General features: G+C 50.1%; 2 protein-coding genes across 3 annotated transcripts in view; one reads left to right on the top strand and one right to left on the bottom strand.

Annotated features, from left to right (window-relative positions):
* Nucleotides 1-12,547, bottom strand: part of KY (kyphoscoliosis peptidase) — a 51,069-nt gene extending 38,522 nt beyond the window's left edge. The window contains exons 1-3 of one of the 2 annotated variants that reach the window (XM_003265247.4): nucleotides 12,174-12,547; nucleotides 8,795-8,857; nucleotides 4,660-4,722 (exon numbers count right to left, since the gene is read on the bottom strand). In XM_003265247.4, the coding sequence (XP_003265295.2) occupies nucleotides 4,660-4,722; nucleotides 8,795-8,857; nucleotides 12,174-12,486 (439 nt within the window). In that variant the 5' untranslated portion in view covers nucleotides 12,487-12,547. The remainder of the gene's footprint in view (nucleotides 1-4,659; nucleotides 4,723-8,794; nucleotides 8,858-12,173) is intronic. The other variant, XM_030816796.1, reaches the window with a different exon arrangement.
* Nucleotides 1-20,428, top strand: part of CEP63 (centrosomal protein 63) — a 163,669-nt gene extending 143,241 nt beyond the window's left edge. Inside the window, exon 14 of the transcript XR_004031278.1 lies at nucleotides 20,121-20,428. The gene's annotated coding sequence lies outside the window, so the exon portion shown is untranslated. The remainder of the gene's footprint in view (nucleotides 1-20,120) is intronic.
* Nucleotides 20,429-21,493: the final 1,065 nt, after the last annotated feature.

Raw genomic sequence — 21,493 nt, 5'->3', positions numbered from 1 at the left:
GCATACAGACAAGCACAAGAATGTCCACATGCTTACTGCCCTGCCTTTCACCCAGTCAGGTTTCTTCCACCTGACAGCTGCTCTCCAGATCTCTTCAGGTTTCAATCAGGATTTATCTAAAGGCCTAATTGGCTCAGAACACCTAACGCAGTATGGCAAACAGGTTTCATGTTTTTCGTTAACTCTGACTGGTTGGAAGTGGCTGTCTGAAGGGACAGTTAACAGAGACTGTCAGGTGTGTGTGTGTGTGCCTGTGCACATGCACACGGGTGTATATGTGTGTGTAGGGGTCATGGGATTCATGTGAAATACTTGCCATCATTGGTTTAAGGTGTTTGTTAACTTTTTCTATAACAGGTTGGCACATTTACAGCCTTTTTTTTTTTTTCTGCCTTGGAGTTTTTTTTTTTTTTTTTTTCCTGCAGTAGCTTAGAGTCAGGAAAACAGCTAAAGCATTGGTAGTTTAAAAAAAATACCCTTAAATAGTCCCTGGTTAGATATTCAACAGAGACATGCTGTGATTCTCCCCAGGATGCAGTAGTCAGGAAGTGGAAAGCAGTGACAGCCCAGGAATGAGCCTGCTAGATGGTGACAGGGACTGTCCAGCTCTGTAGAACATGATGGAACACCATCCTTAGGGGGTACTGCCAAACGCAGCATGAAAACCCCACTCAGCCGCTCTCATTATGAGATGACAACCTAGTGTTCCAGAGCTCAGGGCTGTGACCGGGCATCTGCTGGTGTGCATGATGAAGGGCATCGCTGGCAGCCCTGCCCCTGGCTTCCATTAGGAACGGAAAACAAAGGACCATTCATGATTCCGTCTATGGGTTGGAGCTCCACAGGGAGGTCCGAGGTCTGGAAACATGGCACTTTGACCCTAGTGCACACATCAAAGAAGACTACTCTACAAAGCGTTTGCATGGGGTTAAGGGCTGATGACCTTGAGGACAGAAGCCTCAACAGAAAACTGACTCCTCAAGAATGTCCTTTGGGGTCAGGCATGGTGGCTTATGCCTGTAATCCCAGCACTTTGGGAAGCTGAGACAAGGGCATCACTCGAGCCCAGGGGTTTCAGACCATTCTGAGCAACATAGTGAGACCCCATCTCTACAAAAAACGAAAAAAAAACCCAGCCATGTGGTGGCACTCACCTGTGGTCCCAGCTACTCAGGAGGCTGAGGAAGGAGGATTGCTCGAGCCCAGGAGTTTGAGGCTGGAGTGAGCTGTGATTGCACCTCTGCACTCCAACCTGGGCCACAGAGTGACACCCTGTCTCAAAAAAAAAAAAAAAAAAAAAAAAAAAAAGAAAGAATGTCCTTTGCAGGGGCTCCTTATGATTACTCTCCTTACATTCATTCAACCCACACACCCACTACAGGTCCATCTCCAAAGCCCCTTGCCATGACCCAAGATTCCAATGTTCCTTTGCCGCCTGTTGCATAAAGTCTACCATTGAAAGAAAGGCTGAGGAGGAGGGAAAATGTTGAATCATTCCAAGCAATGAGTTCAGACTGCAATCTTAGACTGCACATTGAGGGTGGGGATTGGGTGGGGGCACTGCACCCAAATCAACACCACCAGATTGGTCCCTGTCCTGTATGGAAGAGATAGTATGGTGGAGTAGTTAAGCCCACCGGTTTCGAGAGCCCATAGACATGGGTTCAACTTCTGGGTCTGGTATGTGCTAACTGTGCGACTTCAGGCAAGTTATTTAAATATCTCTGAGCTTCCCTATCTGTAAAATGAGGATGATAACCTTCCGCAGAAGGTGGTTGTGGAGATTAAATGAGGTGAGCCATGAGAGGGGCTTAGCTTAATATCTGGCACACACCAAGTGTCTCACCTCTGGTCACCGCTATTACTGTGATAGAGCTTCCAAGAAGGCTTCTCTGGGGGCCGGTGTGGTTCGCAGAACAGAGCCCAAAGGTTGTCAAGGCTCATGGGATAAATAAGAAAGTGGCACGTGGAGTAATGATTCCCTGGCCACTGCTTTCCAAAATGGCAGGTGCTGGCACCAACCTCAACAAAGCCAAATTTGAATTCATGTTTCTTTCCCAACCTGCTCTTCCTGCATCTCCCTCACCTTCATCCTCCCCATTGCTCAGGTCCCAAGCCTTGACTCCCCTCTTGTATACCCCAGATCCACACCATGGGGGAACCTCTCTTGCTGGATTATCATGATGCCTCTTAAGGGTTGTCTTGCTTCCAACCTTGCCCCCTCTGTTTATTCTCTACGCATTGGAGGCTGTCATGTCTACAACCATCTAATGGTTTCCAATCACACTCAGATTAGAAGCCTCCCAGACCCTGCCAACTCTGCCCTGTGTCCTCTCTGGCTCTTCTCCTGCTACCCCCACCTCACCCATGCCCCTCCCTTCCTCTCCACAGCACAATTGCCTGCTCCTTGAACACGCAGACACGCTCCCGCCTGGGGGCCTTCACGCTCACTGCTCCCTCTGCTGGAAGCTCTTCCCCAGATACCCACATCGTTAGCTCTTACCTCTTTCCTTGCTTAGGTGTCACTTTCTCAGTGAGGCCTTTCTCACCTACTGCACTTTAAATTGTCCCCTGGATAGGCTGAAGAATGGCCTTTAGAGATATCCATGCCAGAATCCCTGGAACCTGTGAATGTTACCTTATATAGTAAAGAGGACTGTGTGGATGTGATTAAATTAAGGATCTCGAGATAGGGAGACCATCTTGATTATCTGGCTGGTCCCTGAACGCAACCACACATATACTTATACAAGGGAGCACAGAGAGATTCAACTATTTATAAGCAGGGAAGGCAATGTGACAATGGAAGCAGAGGTTGGAGTGAGGCAGCCACAAGCCATGGTGGGCCTGCAGCCTCTAGCAACAGGAAGAGGCAAGGAATGAATGCACCCCTAGAGCCTCTAAAAAAAGCTGGCCCTGCTGACACTTTGACTTTAGCCCCGTGAAACAGATTTTGGACTTCTGGGCTCCAGAAGCGTAAGAGAATAAATCTGCGGTATTTTAAGCCACCTCATTTGTGGAAATTTCCTATAGCTGCTATAGGAAATGAATATACAACCCTGCACAGCCCCAGACCCCATACCCGCACACACCCCTTATCATCCTTCCTGCTTTACTTCCCCCTCACGGCTTATCTGGCTCAGGGTGTTTGACTTGTCAGGATTGTCTGTGTCTCCTCACTAGGATGTCAGCTCCACAAGGACAGGGGCCTTTGTCTGTCTTCTTCACTAAGTGAGGTGAGTGGTGCTAATCCACTGTCATTATAGCCAGATATCTCTGAGTCCTTTTTTTTGTGTTGAGCCATGTGCAGTTGAGTTCATTTTAGAGAAGCAACAGGGCATGGGCTTGTCCTTGTGGTTCTCAGGGCTGGTGGCAGGTCCTGCTGGGCCCACAGAGGTCTCTAAGGCTGTCCTAGAGCTGCATTCTCGGGAATTCTGGCTTAAAGGGACACTGGCCTGTACTGTGAGGAGAGCCAGCTCCCCCATGCTGGTAACCCTGGTTGGCTGGCCTTTCATCACTGCCTGCCAGTGCCTTTCTACAGAGAAGCTGGTCCACCTGTATTTCAGAGAGCAATTCCCTGAGAGGCTCCAATCCTCCAGGGCCTCCAGAGTCCTCCTGTTTCATGTGGGGCATGGGGGAAGTCACTGCCTCTGAATTTGATCAGATAATTTCCTTATAGGTTAGGGCTTCAACTCTCAGAGCAAGCGTGATGAACTCTTATGGCTGAGCCTGTGAGAACACTCAGACACCAGGGCCCAGTATTTAATGCACAGCAGTTAACCAAGGTGGGCGTGAGAGTCTCTAACCTAGCATCCCGTCACCATTGCTGTGGGGCCCTCCTGTCTCTGTGTTGTCATGTGCTCAGATCCAGTCAACTGTAGAGTCAGTGACGCCCTTGCCTGCCTTCCCTGAGTCCCCAGAGCCTGTCCCCAAAAAGTGAGGACCCTCAAGGAAGGTGCCTCTCACTCTGCCTTGCTGTGGCAAACTCACTGGGTGGGATGCCCTGGGAAGACTCAGTCTCAGCAGGAGAGGCTGAAGAACTGCTATGGGTCAGGACAAGGGAGGGCTTGGATGCCACGAGCCAGCAGGAGGGAGGCTGGTTTCCAGGGGAGATGAGGAAGCAGAAATGTGTGAAGGTTAACAGCTGAGGCCTTGCTGGGGCTCAGACTGCCCAGCTCTGACTCTTGCTGGCCATGTGATCTTGAACACATGACAGCCTTTCCAAGCCTCAGTTTACGCATCTGTAATTTGAGGATGGTAAAGAGGAGTACCTGTCAAACAGGATTGCTGTGAAGCTTAATTTTCATGAGAATAAGTGCATAAGTGGCTTGGCAGGGTGTCTGGCACATGGTTAGCATTCAACAAACGTTAAATGTTGAATAGTGGTGACAGTAATAGTGATGATGATGACAGCAGCGTGCTCTGAGGCCCATGGGCTTTATTTCTTGATCTCATGGTGAGGGGAAGACTCAGACTGTGCAGCCTCTTGCTGCTTCCCTTGAGACGCAGGGAGAGGAAAAGGGTTTCCAACACCCATGGGAGCAGAGAGGACCCTGCTCCCCATAGTCTGAGCTCCATATCCTGGGCTGTCGCTGGCCAGAGCATCAGGTCTGGGCACATGTCTGCAGGGGAGGTCACGGCTAGCAGCGAATCACTTACCTTGGCTGTCGTAGGAAGTGATGACCTGGGGCTGCTGAGGGTGCTGCTTCTCCACCAAGTTTTCTATTTAAGGAAGACAGAGAGGCCTGCAGTGACCACTGGGGAATTTTCCCCAGGCAGAGCAAAGAGCCGTATGTGTTTGCGGGAAAGGTGGGCTGGCGGGGGCCAAGCACATCTCCAGGCCTAAATGTGTGTACACCCTCACAGTGTGCACATGTGCAAACCAGCACAACGACACTGTGCATGGAGACAAATGCCTGGAAGCCCCTGTGCACACACCCCTTGTGCCTCTTAGCAGGTGCCAGCACAGGCTGCGTTTCTTCTAGAACAGGCTACCAGTCTTCCATGGTCTTTGTAGCCATAACTCCCAACTTTGGTGTCACCAGGCACAGTTTCAAAAGCACTGCATACACAGATGCCTCATTGATCTTCACACATTTCTGTGGAGCATGCTGGGAGGTTCTGACCTGGTACTTGAACCTCAGGTCTTCTGACTCTTAGTTGAGTCTCCTGCTTCTTTTTTTTTTTTTTTTTTTTTTTTTTTTTGAGATGGTGTCTCGCTCTGTCGCCCAGGGTGGAGTGCAGTGGTTCGATCTCCACTCACTGCAAGCTCCGCCTCCCGGGTTCAGGCCATTCTCCTGCCTCAGCCTCCCGAGTAGCTGGGACTACAGGCACCCGCCACCACGCCCGGCTAATTTTTTGTATTTTTAGTAGAGATGGGGTTTCACCATGTTAGCCAGGATGGTCTCAATCTCCTGACCTTGTGATTCACCCGCCTCAGCCTCCCAAAGTGCTGGGATTACAGGCGTGAGCCACTGCGCCCGGCTGAGCCTCCTGCTTCTTGATGAGAAGAACAGGGGACCAGCCTGCCTCCTACCCCAGCCTAGGAGACTGGATGATGTGTAGTTTGGTTCTGTTTCACAAACATTTGCAGGACACGGACTCTACGCACATTCCCTCCACACGCGGGGATATTTCTGTCCCTGGGACACAGAGTTGTCCTCAGAGCCTAGTGGGGTCAGGCTGCCGTGGAGTGATGCCTACTTCCTGCCATAGGCCAAGAAGCGGGAGCTCACAGGCTTACTTGCCCTTCTACGGGAAGCATGACCTTTCCTCCCTTCTTTACAGCTGCTGCTGTGCTCTGCTCTTACTGAAGCTGCCCTTGAACCTCTGCTTCAGAGGGGTAGGGGGAAGGCTGGGCAAGTGGAGGATGGTGGCAGCTGGAGGTTCCCCCACACTACCACCCTGGCCTGCCATCTTCTCTCTATAGCTTCCTGCTGGCTTGCAGTGGGCTTGTCACTGGAAGTGACCACTGGGACCAGTGCCTCAGTCTGGAAACAAGTATGCCCCTGGGGCATTGGCCTGAACAGGTCCGTTTAGATGATTCTTCTTGTGCAGATCAGCCACTCAGTGGTTCCCATGCCTGGGCCCATGCAGAAGCCAATCAAGTTGGGGGATGAGGTACTGAGCCAGGCTGGATTTGTGATCCCCCTGACAGGGTCCTGCCCTGGGAAGCCTGCCTGCTCCAGCCTTCTCCTATGAACAGGCCCAGCTAGGTCCCTGAGCCCCACACTAGTCAGCCAAGGGCCAAGTCCACTGTGTATTCCAATACAGGGTGATGTGGCATGCGGGGCTGGAGCCCCAGACCAGGCGAGGACAGGGAGGCCAGGGCCGCCTCTTGCAGGCACAGCTGGCAGTGCCTCGGCTGGCTGAGGGAGGAAACAAGATCCGGGAAGGGAATCCTCAAGGAGGGTGATTGGCTGGCATAGCTGCTGTGGGGTATTTATAGTCAAGGCTGCACAATTGGTTTCCCTTTAGCTGTGGGGCGTCTGTCCCTGTGCTACTAGGCAGACTTCGTCCAGGACCAAGGAAAGTAGCCAATCACAGCAGGGGAAGCCCGTTGCTGGGCAAGCTACTGGGGCGGGGTAGGGGGGTGAGGAGGCGGCTGGGCCCAAACACCTGCTGCTTCGAAAAGTTTGGAGCTCTCTAGTCTCAGCACCCTGCCAGTGCTCCAGCCCAGGCAGTGCACGGGGTAGCAAGAGGGGGAAAATGTGCCCTTCTGGATCCAGCCCATGCTCAGCAGCGTCTGTGTGCACTCCACCAGCACATGCCATCAGCCACTTCCTTCTAAGATGGAAGCCATCCAGTTACCAGGGCTGGGCGGCCTGCTGGTTACCAGAGCTGGGTGCCTTGGGCACCAGTAAGGCAGGTGTGAGAAAAGGTCAGCTTTAATACCTGCACTCAGAATCTCGACATCAGAAAACACAGAAAGAAACTAATTTTAATTTCTGCATGCATGCAAATGTACCGTTTGAAAAATAAATGAAATTTTGCTTTACACATGTTGGTGGAGTGGTAGAAGCATCATTTTTTCTGGGCTCAGGGCCTCTGTAGAGCCTCTCTCCAGCCCTGCATTTACCTGAAACTCCCAGTTCTCGTGGCGGTTTTGCAAGAACTATTTTAATCATCTTCTATCAGCTGACACATGGCGCTAAGACCCACTTCATGTCTTTTACAAGAGTCTTGTAATGGTCTTGTAATAGTCAATGTGTCACTTTGTGTTTTGTGATATTTTTCTACTAAACTTCTCCCAAATCAGAAACCCGGAAGATGGTAAAAATAGAATGAATTCAGTATATTTCAATCCTCTCCTGATGTAATAACATGCCTGAGAAGCCCTGAGATGAGTGTCAGACAACTCAGGCAAGGTATGAGACAGCTGCAACCAACAAGGATGCTGTGCTTCTTTGTTTCCACCTGCGGCTTGCTTGCCCACACACCCACTCACACATGGGCCTAGCATGCATACCTTCCATGCCCTGCATGGCCATTTCTGTGGCTAACAGGTCTCTGGGGGTCTGATTCTTAGTAAAATTCTCAATAACCCGTAGCAGAGTTTTGTTAGCTTTGGCATCTACTTCAGTAGAGCTAAAGCTGGCATGTCTACCAGCTGATGGCCCCTGTAGCAAGATTACAGGGAAGCCATTGCACCCATGCATGCCTGTCAGGGTGGCTCCCTGGCAGTGGTGGGGTGGGGATGGGGAGTGTCTCTTGAGAACTCCTACCAAAGGCAGGGAACACAGGAAGACTCTTCACCTCCTGGGTGTTGAGACTCACCTGCAGTGCATTATAATTCCAATCATTTTAACGTAGCTCCCCTGAGGGCAGTGTTCTTGGCTGTCTTTTTCACTGTTTCATTTCCAATATTTAGAATCATGCCTGGCACAAAGTAAGCACTATAGGCATTTGTGAACAGAATGAGTGAATGAATTCACTTTTAGAACTTCATCTTTCCCTTTCATTATTGTCAGAAGGATGGTAGAACATAGCAGTTTAGTCCTATTCATCTGCAATCCTATTTCCCCATTTGTGTCATGGAGGGTGGTTCCTTTAGACTGGCATTTGATAAGCCAGTCATCTGATCCCAGGGCTCACATAGCTGCGGGCTGATGGAGTTCTCTACTGGGGCTCTGGGAGTAGAGGTTTGGTCTCTATTAGAACCTTCACGTGCCCACTGTGCAATGTCCCTGATGTTTGTCCCTGGAGGCTGGGCTAATGAACTCTAAAGGGAATAGAATAAAGCTCATTATAGTTGGCCCCTTAGTGTTACCAGAGAGATCCTGGGCCTGGGGCGGCAGATGCCTGGCACTGGAAAAAAGAGGCTTTGGAAGCTGACATCTTCTTGTATTTTGGGTCCCAGGCCAGCAGGGAGCTATAGAACCCTTGAGTGGCATCTTTTCAGGCTTCAAGTCATACTGTCCCAAGGCAGACCACTATCCTCTCTGTTGGGAAACATTTTCAAAAGATAGATGGCTGCCTCTCATAGGAGCACACTCAAACCTCACCTTCCCAAGGGATGTTAAATCCTCCCCTACAGCTCAGCCAGCAAACAAATGGGTGCTCAAGTTCCTGGTGCTGCTCTTCAGCCACAGCCTCCAGGAGAGCAGGGGACCTGACTCCAGGGAACACTTCCCACAGTCACAGTGGCCCTAGAGGCCTGGCTGGGTCAGGAGCAGCCACTTTCTGTTCAGTGGTTAGATGTCTAGGGCCAGTCTTCAAATGAGTGAAACCCAATTCTTCCAGTTATTGTTCAATGTATTAAATCCTATAGGTTGAAAGGAAAAAGAGAATTTACCGTGAAAGTCATTTCCTTCTAATTTCTGCCATCTTCGGACTCCATTTCCAATGCCTTGGAATCCTGCAAAATAACAAGTTTCTCTGAGGTGGGAGACACAGGGCAAAACAGTGATGTACCAGTTGCAGACTCATCTGGGTTATGGTAGAGCAGGTGGATCTTGGCTCTCTTGGAATCTGAGAGAGGCTGCCCATGAATAAGTTGCCCTTGAGGGAATGAATGCAACTCTCAAAATTAAAAACATTTAAAAACTGTTAAAACAGTTTTCAAGGGCAGCGGGGTTGGTTATCAGGATCATTCAGGGAGAATTTTTGTAGTACAGATGCCCATTTTCCACTTCCACCTCTCCACGGCATACATATGAAAGCATTATTTTAGAAGTCATTTGCTATCCACGTTGCCTGCCTATTTCTGTATGTGGTGAATCACCCACTTTTAGAGTCTTGATTCAGAGTGGGGGGAGTGGGCTAAGACCGTCAATCCCAATGGGAACGGGAAAATGACAGTTGCCAGTTCTCTTGGCCTCCCTTGCAGCTAGAGGGTAAACACGTATGGCCTAGCCATGGCCAATCTGATATACCTGTGTTTCACTCTGCCTTGGGACCTGGTGATGCAACAGGGAAGGGAAGGAAAGCTCTCACTCTGGCTGCGGCTGCAAGTGGTAGCCGCAAGGTCGAGTTCCTGGCACAGCATGGCGATATGTTCTGGCAGCGGGAGCTGCTGCAATAAAATTGAGATCCTGGCGCGGAAGGAGTATTCATGCTCCTTGGTGGCCGAGGAGGTTTCCTCACTAGACCAGCTCTGTGGTGCGGCTTATGGCACTGTTCCTGGAAGCTCAGCCTTGAGTCTTATTCTCCAGCCCTCTCAACCACTCAGGGGCCGCCACTCCCTTCTTAACACCCTTCTTTTCTGCAGAGTCCCCCATAGCCAGTGCCAGTGACTTACCACTTGGAACCCTCATGACACACCTATGGAGTAGAATACACAAACCACATAGACTTTTGGGATAAGACCTAAGACTTCAAAGCTCATTGGGTCTTGCCGCAGGCAGCTATAGGCTATATCTTCTACTGCCGCAGGAGTATACGCACTCTACTTTCTGATAGGAGCTGAGGGCTCTCAGGCACGTTTTGGAGAAGCACTGCTCTAAGGAAATGACTGGGAGGATGCTAGGGCCTTACAGAAATGGGAGAGAACATCTGCTGGCTCTGCAGCCCAAATTGCTAGTGACCTAGCCTGTCCACACTCTCCTTGCCTTCTTGTCCCCCTGACTCTTTTCTTCCACAAGGCCCCCAGCAGAAGGGCCACTTGTTACGGATTACTCCATCCTCTGCATTGCAACAATAATTGAGCTTTGATCTTTTCTGACATGGAGCCTAGTCCCTCTTTTACATAGCCAAGGAAGATCCACTCTCCAGTGGAGGACCTGGAGTGCGGAGGAGAAAGGAGGAGATACCTGCAAGTGAGCAAGAGTTTGTTTTAGATCTTTGCACCCATGGGAGGCTTCAGAACAAGCTGGTCTTGTTGGGCATTTTCCTCCCTTAGGCTGTTTTTCGAGGAGAGGATCTGCAGGCTGGCTTAGCCTGGGGTCTCTGAATATCATCGCTGCCCACCAGGCATCAAAAGCCATGCACTTTCCCTCTTCTCTGCTCTGATTATGAATAAGTGACACAGATCTCTACACTGTCATTCACAGCATCGGTGAGAAACGGCCATCAGAAAAATATTTGGAGAAAGAGATCAGCAGAAAGGGCCCAGCCATTAGGGGTCTTTTTTTCTCTATCGTAGTCACTAGTGTGCATACATTAGTCTGGAGTCATGATGAGTTTGTGCGAGGTGTTGGGCACCTCTCAGGGCAGTCCTGATGCCTGGTATTTCCTGGGCTTCTCTGTGTTCTTTGCCCTTTCTAGTGTCAGAGCCTTTAGAAGTGATGTGATCAGAGAGGATTGGGAGCAGGGGACTCATGGGCTGACCTGGAACTAGGCCTCACCACACACTGGAGAGGGCATTCGGGACTGTGGTACATGTATTCAGAGCAGTCTCATTTCTATCAAGAAGTTGATGCCCTCTGTTGACTTTCTAACTACAAATACCCTGGCCATTTCCCCTTCTCCCAAGAGCAGGTCTGAGAACTAAAGAGCCAACAAATCCAAACTACTCCTGCTTCAGTCAAGAATCAGCCCTGAGACTAGAGTGCCTGTCAACATACTCAGCCTTCTAGATTCTGTTTCTTTCCCCTGCCTGCCTTCCCAAGAGGTTCCCGGGGCTCTGGAGGCAGCTCCAGCCTGTGTGGCTGGTAGTGGCAAGGCCATCCACAGCAGCATTACTTTAGCAAGGCAGGTGGAAGGTGGATGTTCAATGAGCACAGAGGCTCTGGGGACAGAAGAACCAAGGGCAGAGCAGCAGCAGGAATTCCAAGGAGCTCCAGAGCTGGAGGGGAGGAGTGAGGCAGAAGTCATTCTCCTGCATGGGCTGTCATGCCTAACTCCTAAAGAACTGGCCCGCAGTCCGCCTAGTGCATCCTCACACCAGCCTTGGAGACAGCTTGCCATCCAGGACCCTGAAGTTCTCTGGCTTTTCAGGGGCTTATTTAACCTCCATTATCATCCATCTGTACTCCATTCACATTGTGTTCTGTCGTCTGGAGAACAGAGGCCCGGATCCTGCTTTCCACAATGACTCTATAAACAGTCACTTTATTTTACCAATCTACAATTTACAAATTTACCCAGAAAGTGTGTAGGACAAGTAAAATTGATGGATAAGTTCAAGTGGAGACAGCAGGTTTCAAATCTTACCCTATCCAAACCTGCGTTCCTTTTACGCCTTTCATGCCTTCCATCTATAGGAGGCTGGGAGAAAGTCTCAAGAAAGGAGAAACTGAGGCTGTAAATTGTGCAAGGCCACACAGGGAGCTCCCCCTCTAAAAGTCTGACTTAGCACAAAAGTTTCCCAGCGTCCCCTGTGCCCTGCAGTGTGCTGTGGCGGGGCGGGGGGCGGGGGGGGGGGAGCAGGCCTCTGCTACCCATGAGTCAGCCCTGAGGCTCTGGCCGCCTTCCTCCAGGGTATCTTCCAATCTTGCTCTACACCCGTCAGGGAGTGGCTGGGAGGAAAAAGACTCCCAGGGGTGACGGAAGCACCCACAGGCCTGCACAGGGAGTCAAACTGGGGCAATCACGGGGCTGCGCGTTGCCACGGGACTGCGCGTTGCCACGGGACGCCGGCGCCACTGCGGGGAAACGACGGCAGCCATGGGGAAGAGGGTCGGGCTCATTGACCTCGTTCGGGGGAGCAATGGGCGCCCTCCGGCGGGCGGGCCCTTGTGGCAAGGAGGCCGAGGTGCCGGGGGACCCGGGGACCCTGGTCGGGCGAGCGTTACCTCCTCGGCGCTGCAGCAGCGCGCTCGGGTTCGCCTGCTGGTCTGAGTGCGTACCCTGTGCGGCGCGCCGCTTCTCCGAGTGCACGATCAGCAGCATGTCGATAGATACGGCGTTGATGTCCTTCTTCAGCTCCATGATGCCGCCTCCTTTCCGACCTGGGCGCCGCGGCCGCACGCTAGGCTGCTTGCGCTGCAAATGGCCCCGTGCGCGCAGCTGCCCCACACGGGAGAGGGCGAGGGCGCGGGAGAGGGCGCTCCCCCGCCGCTGGAGCCGCAGGGCGCTGCGTTTCGCTGACTCTGCCAAACACGCCATTAGGGCCCGCCTGGGAGGGCGCTACCCTAATGAAGCGGCTCTAAGTCACCTTTGAAAGGAAATCCCCGGGCCCAAGCCTTGACCTGCACCGGGGCCATGGTCAGCAGAGGCGGCCGGTCCAGAGCCTCCCTCCCTGCGCCCCTGCTTCCCGCCCGGTGCACTTGAAGCGCTGGTCCTGGGCTCCAGGACTTCTCTGGCTGAGCGCTGCCTCATCCCCACGGTCTCCGGAGGGTTCTCTAGAGGGCCGGAGCCGACCTCCCACGAGAAGCCCCTGGCAAATACAGAAATCGCACAGTGCTGTCAACACTGAGAGTAGGTTCAGGAAAAGGAAAGACAGCAAAGGGGCTCCAGATTGAATTGCAAGATGTGCAGAAATTGGCCAAGTTTTGGCCTGGACCTCACTCGTTCCCTGGGTTGGTTTTGGAGGTTGACAGCTCTCTCTCCCTAGGAGGGAGTTGGGTGGGGTGTTGGAGTCAGGAGCTCCCCCGAGTTATGGCCCCTGTAGAACTTGGAACATGCCCATTGAGTATCAAGCTAACGATCCTCTTTGATCTGAAACGAAAGTCTTAAAGTCTCTGTTCCTTCTAGAAGCCTGGCTCCTGCCCTGTGGGGAAGGAGGGAGGGGGAGAGGAGGAGGCTGGGGCACAGGGAGCTGGACCTGAGAAGCCTTCTATTTTTAGCCCGGCCTGGCCTGCCCAGCCAACAGCAGCAGGGGTTTAGCTGTAGGTCTCAGGAGTGTTTACGTAGGCTTCTGCCTGGTACCCCTGGGCACTACGGGCCCACCCTGCTGGGGGCGTTCCTCTAATTCGAGTTTCTACTGTTAATAAATGCCCCCCACATGGAGGCCTTTGCTCTGGGAGCCCTCCCCGCATTGGAGTGTATGGACCCCACCTTGTAGCATGGTCCTGAGAGTTCCCAGATCCTCCTTGGAGCAGCCTGTGTCACACAGACTGCATTCCGGTACCAGCTCCATCACTTCCTGGCTGTGTGACCTTGGACCAGCCATTTTCCCTCCACCTTCTTACCCTTATCACTGGGTTGATAAAAATTTCTCACATGGCTGTTGTGAGAATGGCATGAATGTAAGGCGCCTGGTGTATAGAAAGTGGTCTTCATATGGTAGCTGTCAGTCTTACTTCATTTTAAGGGTGAGGAAAGGGACAGATGGAGTCACAAGTGACTGATGGAGCAGAGAAGCAGGAGAGATGTCACAGCCACACCCTGAGATTCTGAAGGTCTTCCTCCAATAACAGTGGCTCAGAGTTTGGTCCCGTGTAAAGGCTGTTGTCTCATTGCATTACCAGCGCTCCCCCCACCACCCTCCCCCTGACTCACCCACTGGGCATCTGATGGAAGGAGAGGTTGTTGGCTTCCAGTAATGTTGAACTGGAGTCCCTAGAGAGCTGAAGCCACAGACAGACAAGTGGAGATGGCTGACTCCCAAGGCAGGTTTCCTTCTGCTAAAGAGAGTCTTATCCTGTCTGTATGTGTGCAGGTACACACACACACACACACACACACACACACACACACACATGCACACCTGGGAGGCTGGCTAACACTCTCTATGTGGCTGGGGAAGTAAGAACTGTGCATTACACAAAGCTCTTGGGGTGTTGGAGATTGCTGAGGCAGATCTCAGGTCCCAGAGTCCCCCCAACTACCCTGGGCCAGTCAGTGTTGCCTAACTCCTTCAAGTGTCAGGTTGTCTGAAGTGCTGAAATCAACTAGAAACCCATGTGCAGCACCTCTGGTTGCTGGATGGGTCTGAGTGGTGGTGATGGTCGGGGGAGCTGAAGTCCCCTTTCCTTACACTTGCATTCCCATCTCCCAAGCCTTGCTCTCCTGCTGGAAAGTGTCATTGCTAGGAACTTGCAAACTCTGTGCCCCCTCCCAGAACTGCCTCTGGAGAAGGATATTCTCACCTGGGAATGTGCTGCCAGGGGTCTGGGGAGATGGCGTAGAGGCCTCCTGTCTCTCTGCTATGTCTGAAGGCAGCTTCAGAGCAGGGCCTCTCATCCTTGGCGCTACTGATATTTTGAGCCAGATAATTCTCTTTTGTGGGGCTTTCCTGTACACTGTGGGATGTTTAGCAGCATCCCTGGCTTCTACCCATTAGATGCCAATCACATTCACTTCCCTATTGTGACAACTTAGAATGTCTTCAGACATTGACCAATGTTTCCTTTGGAAAGAATTGCAGTGTGAACACCACTTTGGTGCAAACTCCTGAAATTGGAGTCACCTCGACTGCTCTGGGAGATGCTGCTGCCCCTGGATCCTGATGCTGCCTGACACCTAGACCCTCTTCCCAGAGGTTTACCCATGGCCATCAGTCCAACAGCCTAGCTTCTGGGGCCTGCCAGGAGCATAGATGAGATGCTCTTCTTAATGCCAACTCTATTCCCATCCTTGGCCTGGGTTGACCTAGCTGCTTCCCCTCTTCCCCACTATCCATTCTTGGTCTGAGGGGGAGACACCATGGGGAAGGTAATGTGGCTGAAGGCATTTGGATGTATCAGGAAAGGGGAAGGAGAGACAAGAGAAGACTGAGGTGGCTGGGATATCATTCAAGTAGAGGCTCTATCCCTTCTGCTCAAATCCTCCCTCCAGCTGCTCACACAATCAATGGGACAAATGAGGGAACCCTCAGCCTGCAAATCTCCAGACCCACCTCTTCCTTTTTCCCCACCAAACCCACACATGCTTCAGCAAAAACCATGTCCTCTATACCCCAAACACACCATACTAGCCCCTCCATCCTGCCACCATCTCGAATAAAAAAGATGCAAGGCCCTCTGTATTCTGACCTAAATAATTAATCTGCATCCTTGTCTTAGTATCTGACAAACCAGGGGCTTTCTCCATTCTTGAGCAAAACTTTATTTTAATCAAAATGAGTGGGAAATTCCAGGATACAAAAAGACAAAGAACAGTCAAAATAGTTGTATCGTCACCTTTGTCAAATTCAACACTTAGACACATCCAGCTGTCAGCAGCCCTGCATCCACTCCTTTGCTAGAAGGTGAGATTTGTCAGTTGTCTGAATGGTTCTGGGCCCTGAGTTGGTTCTGCTGTCTTGGAGATGAGGAGTGTTCACCAGAGGCAGGGCTTGCTCCTGGCAGTTGAAGCTGTCATCAGACAGGAGTATGCTTGGACCCTCACTGTTTTCCCTCAGAAGTAGTAGTTTTGCAGGGACCATCAGTCATAGCTGTTTTTACCACTCTTGGGATTCCAAGAGGCAAGTATCTCTCTTCCCTGTAGAGACAGAGTAAGTAAGCCAATGCAAGAAAGGCTTTTGGCAGGGAATTTTCTCCACTGATGATGTGGGGAAGAGGCACACAGAGAGTGGTGTGGGTTGGTGAAGAGTAACAGACCAAGTTCCAGTCTCCTAAGTCCCTCAGCCTCCCTTGAGATGAGTGAATCCTTGTACGGGATACTGGATACCTTTCCCAGAAACCTTTCCACAGCCAGTGTAGGCTTCCTATGGCCTCTTGACTGGCCTGGCTTAGCTTGCTTCTGCTTCTGAGCCTTTGCTATTGCTATGATTTCTGCCTGGAAAACCCCTTTGGACTTCCCTGGCACGTACAGTTTATGCATCCTTCAAGACTCTGTGGGGAGGGTCTCATGAATGTGGTTTCACTGTTGGAGGGCGGGTATAGAAGGAACTGGAGCCATTCCCTCCCCTCTACTTTGAAGCCTTCCTGGGTACCCCAGTTCTTGGAGCTTCTGAGGAATGCCAGTTCTCTGTGGTGCCTCTTTTTACAATCCCAGTAGTTAATTTGGAAGCTCACCCCTGCTCTTGTCCCACACCCACCAAATTTGGAAAGCATGTCAATCCCTTCTGGAGCAGTTATGCCAGGCAAACCTGTTTCCAGACACTGTCTTCCAGCAGGGTGATAGTGAACAATGTACTTAACCTCTCCAAGCCTCAGTTTTCCTCATCTGTCAAGTGGGTGAGGGTGTTGCTGGGATTAAATGAGATAAAGTACTTAGCTATGGGTAGTTATAGCTATGGCAACTTCCTGTATTCCGGTCAGACTCCCTGCTGGCTTCTGCTCTGGGGAAGGTCTCATGGATGTGGTTTCACAGTTGGAGACAGAGTATAGAAAGAACTGGAGCCATCTCTGACCTCTGTGTTGCCTTCCTTCCCACATCACTGCTCTGTGGCCACTGTTCTACAATCACAGAAAAACTCAGTGAGCCACAGAATCCATTCGTTGAAGAACTGACACCAGATCTGTGCAGCTGCAGCCTGTTTGGCAGGAGTTATGGCACAGCACAGTTCTGCTTCCTTCCCAGCCCGATGGCACTTGTGAACTCTCTATGTGCATTCAGTAGGATAAACCTTTGCATTATCTCCATTTTATAGATGAGAAAACAGAGGCTTAGAAGCCTAATGTGACCTACCCAAGGTCTCACATGTGTCTTACAGGTAGCAGGGGACACCCAACCCTTGACACCCCACCCAACTCTGTATGCTCCAAAGCTCATGTGCTAAACAACACCTGCCCCTCTACCCTATTTGACCATAATATGCCCATGAGCTGAGGCTGCATAGTGCCCAGGCCAAGGAAAAGATCATCTGTCAGCCTGTGGGGAAGATGGTCTTAACAATCATGATGAACACACCTTGACTCGGGGTTTCAAGACCTCTGTTGAGGTTCTTGGAAAAATTCTTTGAGCTCAAGCCCTGAGCTGGGCCTTTGGGGACAGATTTCACAGGCTCTGTGGCATCAGTCATTTTGGGTGGGGAGAGAACTGGTGACAGTGGCAGTAGTAAAACGTTGGTGGCTGGGAGCATTCAGCAGTCTTCAGGAGGAGTAGCCCTGCCAGGGATGGAGAGGAAGGCAGAAGACCACCATTTTTTGCAGACAGGGAAAGAAATTTTTGTGTTGTGATAGTTCCATACCGTTCTGGGTTGAGGATGGCTACACTGTAAAGAGAACTTTCCACCTCTGCTAGGTTTGCCATGAAGATGTTTCCCAGCACAGATGATGGCTTGTTATTGAGACCCCACTATGTGCAATGCCATAGGATGAAATGAAAGAGTAAGCACAGGGGAGGGGCACCTGTCATCCCAGAGAGGAGGGACCAAGAAGGCTACGTCCCCAAACAGTATCCTTAGGGATGAATGAGTAGGAGAGAGGGACAAGGCTTTCCAGGCAAGGAGGAGCCTGAGCAGGAAATAGGAGGGGCCGGAAGGAGTGCTGGAGGTGAGAGAGAAAATGGCGTGTCTCAGGAAGTGAAAACAGGGCAGTCTGGTTGGTGCTATGGTGCAGGGGAAGAGCTCTGAGAGGAGCAGAAGAGCAGCCAGGGCCAGTCTGCTGTGGGTGAAGCTTCAGCTGCCCATCTGAGCAGCGATGCTGGTCCTGGTCAGCAGGGATAGGAGAGCAGGGACTGTTCACAAGGGTGAGGGTGCAGGTCCCATGGTTGCCTTAGGCATGCTCAAAACCACGGTCACCTGAGACTGACCTTCTGGAGAAGATGCTAGGCAAGGGTGGTGATGGTAGGAAGAGACAGTCAAGCACCACATACAGATGCTGTGTAAGAAAAGGAGGATCTTTTGGGGTAGTGTGGGGCAGAGTGCCTGGGTGAGGTGGGGAACTGGGCTCAGATGGAGAGGACAGGCAGGGGAGACACAGGGCCTCCACCCAAGCTGAAGGGCCAGGCCCCAGCTCAGTCCTCAGATTCAGGCAACCTCTCTGGGTGAGCTGGGTCATAAAGTCCCACAGGGCATCAGGAGACAAGATGCTCTGTCAAATTCAGGCTCATTACTAACAATTTAGAAAGTGCAAGAACTATATAAAGAAGAAAATAAAGCTTCTCAAATCCCATCATCCCACCATCTAGAGATAATCACTTCTAAACATTTTGTTATTTAGTATTTCCTTTCATTATGACTACAACATAGAGTATAATAAGTGAACATTTATTATATATAGGTGTATTAGTCCGTTTTCATGCTGCTGACAAAGACATACCTGAGACTGGGAAGAAAAAGAGGTTTAACTGGACTTACAGTTCTACATAGTTGGGGAGGCCTCAGAATCATGATGGGAGGCAAAAGGCTCTTCTTACTTGGCGGCAGCAAAAGAATATGAGGAAGAAGCAAAAGCAGAAACCCCTGATAAACCCATCAGATCTTGTGAGACTTACTCACTATCAGGAGAATAGCATGGGAAAGACTGGCCCCCATGATTCAATTGCCTCCCTCTGGGTCCCTCCCACAACACACAGGAATTCTGGGAGATACAATTCAAGCTGAGATTTTGGCGGAGACACAGCCAAACCATATCAATAGGTGTAAAATAAAAATGAATATTTTTATTTAAAAACTATAATTAGTATTGCACCATATATAGTTTGGTATCAAGATTTTTTTTTCACTCAACATGTAATGAATAGTTTACTAAAAACTCTTCAAAAGCTAATTTAAAAGATTGGTTAGTCACTTTTTATACTGATGTGCTACAATCCATTTTTCTGTTTTCTCATTGTTGGACTTTTAGTTTGTTTTGCATTGTCTACTTTTATAAATAATGTGATAATAAATATCTTTGACTACATTTCTGGTTATTTCCTTAGAATAGATTCTTGGAAGTGGAATTTCTGAGTCAAAGACTATGACTATTTTAAGGATTAAGATATATATATATATATATATATATATATATATATATATATATGAAATGTCAAATTACCTTCCAGAAAGACTGTGCCTATTTACACTCACTAGCTGTATACGTCAACCTCTCCATACACTATCACAAGCATTGAAAACTATCGGTACATCAACCGTTGCCATTATGATAATTGATATATGGTAACCTTTTCTTTTTATTTTATTTATTTATTTTTTTGAGACGAAGTCTCGTTCTGTCACCCAGGCTGGAGTGCAGTGGCACGATCTCAGCTCACTACAACCTCTGCCTCCCGGGTTAAAGCGATTCTCCTGCCTCAGCCTCCAGAGTAGCTGGGGCTACAGGTGTGTGCCACCACGCCTGGCTAATTTTTTGTATTTTTAGTAGAGATGGGGTTTCACTGTGTTAGCCAGGATAGTCTCGATCTCCTGACCTTGTGATCCTCTTGCTTCGGCCTCCCAAAGTGCTGGGATTACAGGTGTTAGCCACTGCGCCCGGCCGATACATGGTAACCCTTTCTAATTTTCATTTTTATTACCATGGAGATTGAACAATTTTTAAGCTTGAATTTACCTTGTGTGTGTGTATTGCATGTGCATGTGTGTGTATTAAAAAATTCACATCCTTAGTTCCTTTTTCCTACTTTAGTGGCACAAATATTTAAATATTGGTTGGATAAAAAAAAAATCTTCCAACCTACCTCAGATCTGTTGTATTTCGTAGCAAAGTCCATGGCAGGGTCATGGTCATAGCTCTGATTACTTGAAGCTCTTTGAGGGCCAGGGGGCCAGGTCATGGTCTTACTCATTCCTGAATCCCCCAACATTTTGTGCCTATGTTTGTTGCACGCAGAAAGTGCTCAACAAATGTTTGAATCAAATTGGACAGAATTAATGCTCCCAGCAAGCTGAGACTTTTTCCTTTAGCCTGGAGGTAGAACTGAGCTTTCCAGAGATGTGTAGCATTTGCTCTTCTGTGTCTCTCTCACAGACCTGCAGGGAACGAAGAAGGTTAAACGAGGACAAGCAGCTCTGAAGGCACCATCCTCCACATTGACAGAACCATCTGGAGCATGAGTCTGGGGAGAGCTTCGTTTTGAGACAGCGCTGCTCAGTCCCATGCAGACACCAGCCCTGCCCCCTGCCCTGATCAGAAGTCATAAGCCATGATTCATGCTGTTAAGAGCAATTTTCATTCTTAACCTTTCTGGTATGTCTCTTCCTGATCAGTTTGTCAGCTATTCCCTTTCTCAAAGTATTTCTGTTCATGACACCTTAATTGACTTTCCATATTTTTCTGTCCAGAGCTCATTAAAATCTCATCTTCTTGCATATAATAATGTGCAAGTGTGGGAAGCACTGCTTTCCAAATTTCGGGTACTTTGAATTTTGGAGTCTTTACACTCCATGGCATTCTTGGCCCTTTGCTGGGGAGGGAGATGATGAAGATCAATCTGTCTTTCACCACCACATCCAAAATATCCTGGGCAATGCCAAGAGAGGTATCCAGTGGCACATGAGAGCGCATGGAGAGATTACCTCTTTAACCTAGCCAACTGTTGATTACCCAGCGATTGAAATGCCCCTTGTATATTCCTCGATCTGCCCCTCTCTCTGACGTAAACAAGGAGTCCTCTGCCGGTCAGGCTTCAGAGTCTGCTCCATACCAGTCACCTCCTTCTGTGCAGAATTCTGCATTTCCATTTCCATGAACTCACATAGTCTTAACAATAGCCCAAAGCTGGGCTGATGCCTTTAAGCTCATTTTACTGACAGAGAAAGAAAGGATTGAGAAATCGGTTCACACAGTTCCCCAGTAGCTTCTGGATGGGCCCAGTTCTCCCCACAAGCGTAATGTGCTTGCCATTCTGCACGTTTCAGTGAAAAGGCATTTTTCCAGGAGGAGGCTAAAATGTGGGCCAGCCACTCGCAGGGCGCAGGCGGTGAGTGCTCCTAGTGGTGGGAGCCCCCTGAGAGAGGACCTCTCCTGGTGGTTCAAGATTGTCTGATCAGGTGGTGAGGAGGAACACAGAAAAGGGCTTTGGAGGATCTGAACAAAACCATGAATGAGCTAAGAGCAGCCTTTTGATTATTACTGTCGACCCCCAGGGGCCTGGCGGGAGGATGTTGGTGTTCATCCGCCCCAAGCAGGAGGAGCCCAGTGGCCTGGATCCCAGGGGGCATGCAGGAGCTTTTTCAGTGTTCCAGCCTTGCCTGTCCCCGGGGCAGAGCTTCTAATAGGAGCCACGGGTATTTTTAGTCTCACGTGTGCAGGCACAGGACAAGGCGAACTGGACAGGAACAGCTAATAAGCCGCGGTCCTTATTAAGTTGGAAAGGATGAAATGAGGGGATGAGGAGGAGC

The sequence above is a fragment of the Nomascus leucogenys genome, chromosome 8 (assembly GCF_006542625.1).
Source record: "Nomascus leucogenys isolate Asia chromosome 8, Asia_NLE_v1, whole genome shotgun sequence".
Taxonomy (NCBI): domain Eukaryota; kingdom Metazoa; phylum Chordata; class Mammalia; order Primates; family Hylobatidae; genus Nomascus; species Nomascus leucogenys.
Note: the sequence above shows the minus strand (reverse complement) of the source record. Positions and strands in the feature narration are given on the sequence as shown.